At 37.9% G+C, this 7,500-nt stretch overlaps 1 protein-coding gene across 1 annotated transcript in view; it reads left to right on the forward strand.

Moving 5' to 3' along the window:
• The window catches only part of LOC122251922 (uncharacterized), a 42,150-nt gene that overhangs the window by 28,470 nt on the left and 6,180 nt on the right, over positions 1 to 7,500 (forward strand). The window contains exons 3-7 of the mRNA XM_086544146.1: positions 3,442 to 3,586; positions 4,315 to 4,449; positions 5,332 to 5,514; positions 5,982 to 6,210; positions 6,547 to 6,794. Of these exons, the coding sequence (XP_086400272.1) occupies positions 3,442 to 3,586; positions 4,315 to 4,449; positions 5,332 to 5,514; positions 5,982 to 6,210; positions 6,547 to 6,794 (940 nt within the window). The remainder of the gene's footprint in view (positions 1 to 3,441; positions 3,587 to 4,314; positions 4,450 to 5,331; positions 5,515 to 5,981; positions 6,211 to 6,546; positions 6,795 to 7,500) is intronic.

The following is a 7,500-nucleotide window of genomic DNA, read 5'->3' on the forward strand; positions in this document are numbered from 1 at the left end:
TATGCGCCACGAATATCAGAAAGACTATTGGAATGAATAAGTAAATAAGGGAAGAAATATATAGTCTCGAATCATTAGTTCAGATGATGGCAAATGCGATAATGAAACCAGTAGGGATAGGTAATGATATTCATCGTATATTCAGAGATAAAAGTGATAAGCTGCGAGGTAATTTGGGCGAAAATTAATGGTTGTGAGTGAGTGAGTGTGTTTGGGAATAACATCTCAAACTAAATTTCGTGTATTTTCCTAGATATATTCAGTAAGTGCAGTGGAAATAAACTCTTTCTCTCTCTCTCTCTCTCTCTCTCTCTCTCTCTCTCTCTCTCTCTCCTCTCCTCTCTCTCTCTTTCTCTCTCTCCTCTCCTCTCCTCTCACCTCCCTCTCTCTTTCTCGTTCTCTCTCTCTCTCTCTCATCTCCTCTCACATCCCCCCCTCTCTCTCTCTTTCTATCAATCTTTTTCTCTCCCTCCTTCTCCCCCTTCCGTCTCCTCTCTCATTCTTTCACTCTTCATTCTTGTTTCTCCTAATATTTAACGGATTAAAAATGGCACATGCCCTGCGCCTGCCATTTCGTGATAGGCCTATGAATTATTCATAAAAACGAAAAACGAAAGGTCTCAGCATTTCCCAATGGTCTGAAAAAAATCAAATAAAAGTCAGTTAGCTCAAAGCAGAGTCTCATTTGAAAGAATAACGAAAGGTTTTACGATGTCATGCGAAAAAAAATCCTGTTTTATTGTTAGGCCATGAGATTTTTCGTTATTTTTTTCCTTTCAAAAGTCGGTATTTATTGGTGTAGGAATGTTCTAATGTTGATAAGGAATATAGTAACGTACAAAAATAGGAAAGAAAAGGAAATTATCAACAGATATTAGATATATATAAATATGAAACTAGATGTACAGTATAAATGCCAATACAAATAGACACTGACGTCGATAAAGACTGATAATAATATTAATGAAAAAAAAAAATACTGATACAGCATATATAGATACTCAGGTAGGCCTACATTACACAGTAAATACAGACAGTTATAACCAGAGAGAGAGATAAAAATACAAATGAATTTATAAACATAGACACAGACAGAGACAATCCACCCCTAAATTATTTATCAAAAGCCCTTATATCAAAGGTGTTAGACAGTAATCGCCTATGTAGTTATCACTTCTTAATCATGTCATTTATCATAATCTAAGGTCGGGTTCCATAGGCATGTGGTAACCATAGTGTCAGAGAACCTTAGGATTCCCTCTATGTGGCTATGTGCTCTCGAAGTGGCAACATATCTTCCTCATAGACAGCATAAGTAAGATTGATTTCGTATGTAGGTAAAATTGCTTTCTCATAGTCAGCATAGCCATCATAATTAACATGAGTAAAGTTGATGTTGAAGTAAATAGGGGTAGGTATGATATTTTCCTCATACTCAACATAGTCATCATAGTCAACATAGTCAAGGTTGAGATTCATCTCTAGAAAAGTTACTTTAACTTTTTCTCTTTCTCTTTTTCTTCTTCTTCTTCCTCCCCTTTCTCTCTTTTTTCTAATTCTTCTTCTTCTTTCTCTTCCTCCTCATTATCATTATCATCATAATCATTATTACTCATATTCATATTATTATTACTCTTTTTGTTTTTCATTTTCACATTTTTGGTATTATTACTATTGCTATTATTATTTTCTTTATTGTTAGTAGTAGTATTGTGTTGTTGTTGTTATCATTATCATTATTATTATCATAATCATTGCTATTATCATAGTTAATATTATTGTCATAATTATTGTTATTAATACAATCATCATTATCACTATCATTACCATCATTATAAGTATTATTATTACCATCATCACCATTAGTGCTACTACTAAAATCGTCATTATCATCATTATCATTCTTATTGGCATTATCATCATTACTATCATAATTCGTACAATCACCAGTACTATCATCATCATCATCATAATAATCTTTATCATAAGTATTATCAATATCATTTATTATCATCATGACCCATCAAGCCTGCATTCAGTCACTGACCTCTCACCTCGGGTCTGCATGACAATGAGCGTATGTGCATGAGAGAATATCCCTTTGTATGTGTTTGTTTAGGTTTTAATCAGTTCGTTTCGCTGATTATGATAATGGTTATGGTGTTGATGATGGTTGCGGTGGTGGTGGTGATGGTGATGATGATGATGGTGGTGGTGGTGGTGATGGTGGTGAAGATGATGATAGTTATGATGATGATGGTGATGATGATGATGGCGGTAGTGGTGGTGATAATGATGATACTGATTGTGATGATGGTAATGATAACAATATTAATGATAATGATAATGATAACAAGGATAATGATAATATTGATGATAATTATAATAACAATGGTAATAGTAATAATAATAATGATAATGACAATAATAAAAACATAAGAATAATGATGATAATGATAATTAATGGAAATGATAATGAAAATGATGTTAATCATAATAATAATAACTGATAGTAATGATAATAGTAACAATAACAAAAAATGAAAGGGACAATGATAATGATAACAATAATAATAACAACAATAATAACAATAAAATGATAAATATAGTAATATAAAGTAATATCTTTTCTCATTTCGTAATGAAGAATGACACTGCTTGTGCAGAGATTCTTTTAAAACGAAAATTGTAAAGTAAAAGATTTAAAAAACATGTAATATTACTGGGCGTGGTGCTCATTGTAAAATAAATTGTTTTATATCACAAAGACCACGCAATACTTGGAAAACAGTGTGGAAAATGGAAACATGAATCACAGGTCATTTTTATGATTTTTGGCATTAAGGATAAACTTCCAACTCACACATACACACACACATAGACAAACACACACACACACACACACACACACACACACACACACACACACACACACACACATATATATATATATATATATATATATATATATATATATATATATATATATATATATATATAATAATACTCAACCACCCGCCCACCCCAAGCACACACACACAAACGCATACACACACACATAGACAAATACACCCACACAAAACACCCACACACAAAAAACACCCACCCATCCCAAGCAAACACACACACACACACACACACACAAACGCATACACACACAAATGCATACACACACATAAACAAATACACCCACACACCCACAAAACACCCCCCCCACACACAACCCTCCCGACACACACACACAACCCCCCCCCCCCCCACACACACACACAACCCCCCATCCAGCCCTCCCAAACACACACACACACACAGAACCCCCCCCCCCCCTCCGCATCCCTTCTCTCCCTTCACCCAACCAAGAAATCCCAACACGAGTAAGTGACACCTATCCTTACCTTTTTTTTCTTTTCTTTTTTCCTTTTTTTTTTTTTTTTCTTACAGAACCCGAACGTGTGTTTGGCGTCCTCGGAGGAAACTACGTGTACTCTCCTGACCAAACTCAGATAATCATCTTCCCAGGAAATTGGTACCATACGTGTGTCATTGCAGATTCCGAGAAAGGGACGGGTACTGTCTATTTAAATGGGTAAGGTGTCGGGTCTGTGTGTTCTGGGTGGGTGTGGGGGTGGGGTGGGGATGGGGGGTTGGGGTGTGGGGTGGGAGGGGGTGGGGTGAAGGTGTGGGTGGGGTGGGGTGTGGGTGGGGGGTTGGGTGTGGGTGTGGGTGGGGTGGGTCTGGGGATGAGGGGTCTGGGGTGTGGGGGTGGGTGGGGATGGGGGTGGGGGTGGGGTGTGAGTGGGGATGAGGGGTGTGGGTGGGGGGTTGGGGTTGGGGTGTGGGTGTGTGGGGGTCTGGGGTGTGGGTGGTGGGGTGGGTGTGGGTGGGGATGAGGGGTGGGGGGGGGGAGAGGGGAGATGAATAGGGAAAGAGTGGGAGGGAGATTAAGGGGTGGGGGGGGGGGTAGAAAGGTAGGTAGGTAGGTAGTTTGATAGGAAGATGATGTTGATGTTAGTAGTGATAATGTTGGTGGTATTAATAATGATAATGATGATAATAATGATGGTAACTATAATAACAATTATAATGATAATGATAATTATAATGATCATGATAATGATAATGATCATAATAATGATAATAATAATGAAAATAATAATGGTAATGATAATAATAACAAAAAAAAAAAAATAATAATAATATAAAGAACATATAAAAAGAAGGAGGAAAAGAGATAGAAAGTTACAAAAACACAAACAGACTCAACAAACCCCTCCCCCCTCAAACCCCACCCCACCCCCTCCCCTCCCTTTGCAGAGAAGCCTACGGGGAGCAGATGAGAGAACGAAGCATCCTCACCAACGGGTCTCTGGTGTTGGGCCAAGAGACGGACATGGTGGGCGGGGGTTTCCAGGCAGAGCAGTCCTTCTCCGGGACCATCACGGCCTTCAAGTGGGTGCATACACATACGCACATGAAATATACGCGTGGATATACACATGAGAGTACATACATATACATACATATACACGCGCGAGAATGGGATTGCGTATGGATACACGCATACGTGAATATGTACGCGTAAGCTCATGCACTCATACACACACACACACACGAATGCGAATACGTAAGCACACACACACACACACACACGAATACGAATACGTAAGCACACACACACACACACACACACGAATACGAATACGTAAGCACACACACACACACACACACGAATACGAATACGTAAGCACACACATACACACACACACACACGAATACGAATACGCAAGCACACACACACACACACACACACACACACACACACACACACACACACACACACACACACACACACACACACACACACACACACACACACACACACACACACACGCGCGCACGATTGTAATGACAATGTATGATTAAAAATTACGTTAATAACTCGAGATGAACATTGATCGAGGAATAATTATCATAATGACGATAAAAAAGGTTAAATTACACAATTAATTATAATGATAGCAACAGTTATAGTAGCAGTAGCAGTACTATTACTACTACTTATACTACTAATGGTAATAATGATAATGATGATAATGATAATAACAATGGTGATGATAATGATAAAGATTATGATAGTGATAATAATGATAATGATATTATCAACATAGATAATATTGGTGATGATAATAACAATAACAATGATAACAGCCATGATGATATTAATCATAAATAAACAAAAATCAATAACAACAATAACAACCATTACAATCCCACCAACGACATTCATAAAAAAAAAAGAAATAAAAAAAAATCTAACCCACCCCCGTCCAGCCTCTACTCCAGGGCGCTGAGTCTCCAGGAGGTGAACGCCCTTGCAACATGTTCCGGGGGCATGGCTGAAGGGGACCTGGTGGCTTGGACGGCGTCTTCGTGGAGGATCAACCCAGAAGCCGTCTCTGAGGGACTGGTGAAGGAGGTGGAGGTGGAATCTTCCACTTATTGCAATCCTCAGAGGTGTGTTGGTGTTGTGGAGGAAATCAGGAGGGCGTATATGTGTCTATGTCTTTTTGTCTGTCTGTTTATCTGTCTATCTATCTATCTATCTGTCTATATATACACATATATATCTTCCTACCTATCTCTGTCTCTGTCTCTGTCTCTCTCTGTATTTATCTATCTATCTATCTATATGATACATACATACATACATACATACATATATACATATATACATATATATATATATATATATATATATATTTATATATATATATATATATATGTATATATATACATATGTATATATATATATATATATATATATATATATATATATGTATATATATATATATATATATATATATATATATATATATATATATATATATATATATATATGTATGTATATATAAGACGATTCAGCCAAATATCACCAGTGCTAACATTTTAGCGGACGACTGTTCGCACGAAACCCATTCCAGGTACGAATTCTCCGTCTTCGGGAAGCGCATGTCGTTCCGAGATGCCCGGAACTTCTGCCGCCACCTCAAGACCCGGATGACGATTCCCGAGAGCGAGGAACAAAACCGGGTCTTGTACGAGGCGGTGGAGGGCTTGGTGGAGCAGTGCCAACCACCCAACCACAACAAGGGCTTTTTCTGGATCGGTGCCCAGGACGAGGTGGAGGACGGGATGTGGATGGACGAAAAGGTGGTGGTGGTGCCTTCGGGTGGATTTATTTGAGATTCTTGTGTGTTTTTTGTATGTGGGGTATTTTGGGTTAGGTTAGATGGTGGTGGCATGGGTTATTATTAAGCAGTAATTGGAGTGTTATTATGAGTAGGTGATTACTAGTAGCATTATTTTCTGGATCATCGTCATTTTCCTTAATATTTGTAACTATGTTTTAGTCCATTCAACAACTATAACAGATAAATAAATATATCTAAAATATTTCTTGACATTTTCAAGTAGGTGTTATCAGGATATTATAAAACAGACTTTACAAGCTTAACGATTCGACTCCCATCCTCCTTTCTCACTTAGAATTCTCCTCTCAAATACACAAACTTCGAAGACAAAGGCCTCAGTAAATCCAAGAGCTGTGCTGGTCTGCTAGTTCCTCCATACCGCGAATTGTGGGGCGATTTGTCGTGCGGGAACACCTACCACTTCTGCGTGACCTGTCAGGAACTCAAACCCGTTGTGCTGAAGATGCGAGGACTCTGTGAGGAGGACGAGAAGAGCGCGTGGTTCAGAATGGAACGCGTGGAAGCAGACAGACCGAATTTTAGGTGAGTCTATCCTCTAAATTCCCGTTTTCTTTTTTATCTAAGCGTTTCACTCCAGTAATCTCCGTTTTCTTTTTCTGAAGGTAGTTATATATCTTCAACTTCCCGTTTTTTTCCCCTTTGCTCTCCTTTTTCGTTCTGACATGTTTATGAATATTTGAAAGGTAAATTAGTATGGGAGGGAGGGAAGGCAAATTACAATCGCTGATTACTTCCTATCACGAACACCAAGACATGATACAAACTAATCTTTCGAACACGGGTAACAGGACTAGCTATCTGTCGAAAAAACTTAAAATCCATATAACTTCAGTGAAAAAATTGACATCAATTATAGATATATATTTCATATAATGTAAATAATGAAGAGCATGTACAAAACAGAACACAAATACAATAAAAACAAGAAAGAGAAAGAGAAAGAGAGAAAGAGAAAAGGATAGAGAGAGAGAGAGAAAGGGAAAGAGAGAAAGAGAAAAGGATAGAGAGAAAGAGAAAGAAAAAGAGAAAGAGAGAGAGAGAGATAGAGAGAGAGAGAGAGAAAGAGAAAGGAGAAGAGAAAGAGAGAAAGAGAAGGCGAGAGAAAGAGAAAGAAAAAGAGAGAAAGATATAGAAAGAGAGAGAGAAAGAGAAAGAGAGAATGTGAAATGAACACACAAAAGGTGTTTAGCGAAAGTCTGATGGTTCCTGATTCATTTATTGGTAGCTT

The sequence above is a fragment of the Penaeus japonicus genome, unplaced genomic scaffold, assembly GCF_977035675.1.
Source record: "Penaeus japonicus unplaced genomic scaffold, GWHDUDI00000001_assembly GWHDUDI00000014, whole genome shotgun sequence".
Lineage (NCBI taxonomy): Eukaryota > Metazoa > Arthropoda > Malacostraca > Decapoda > Penaeidae > Penaeus > Penaeus japonicus.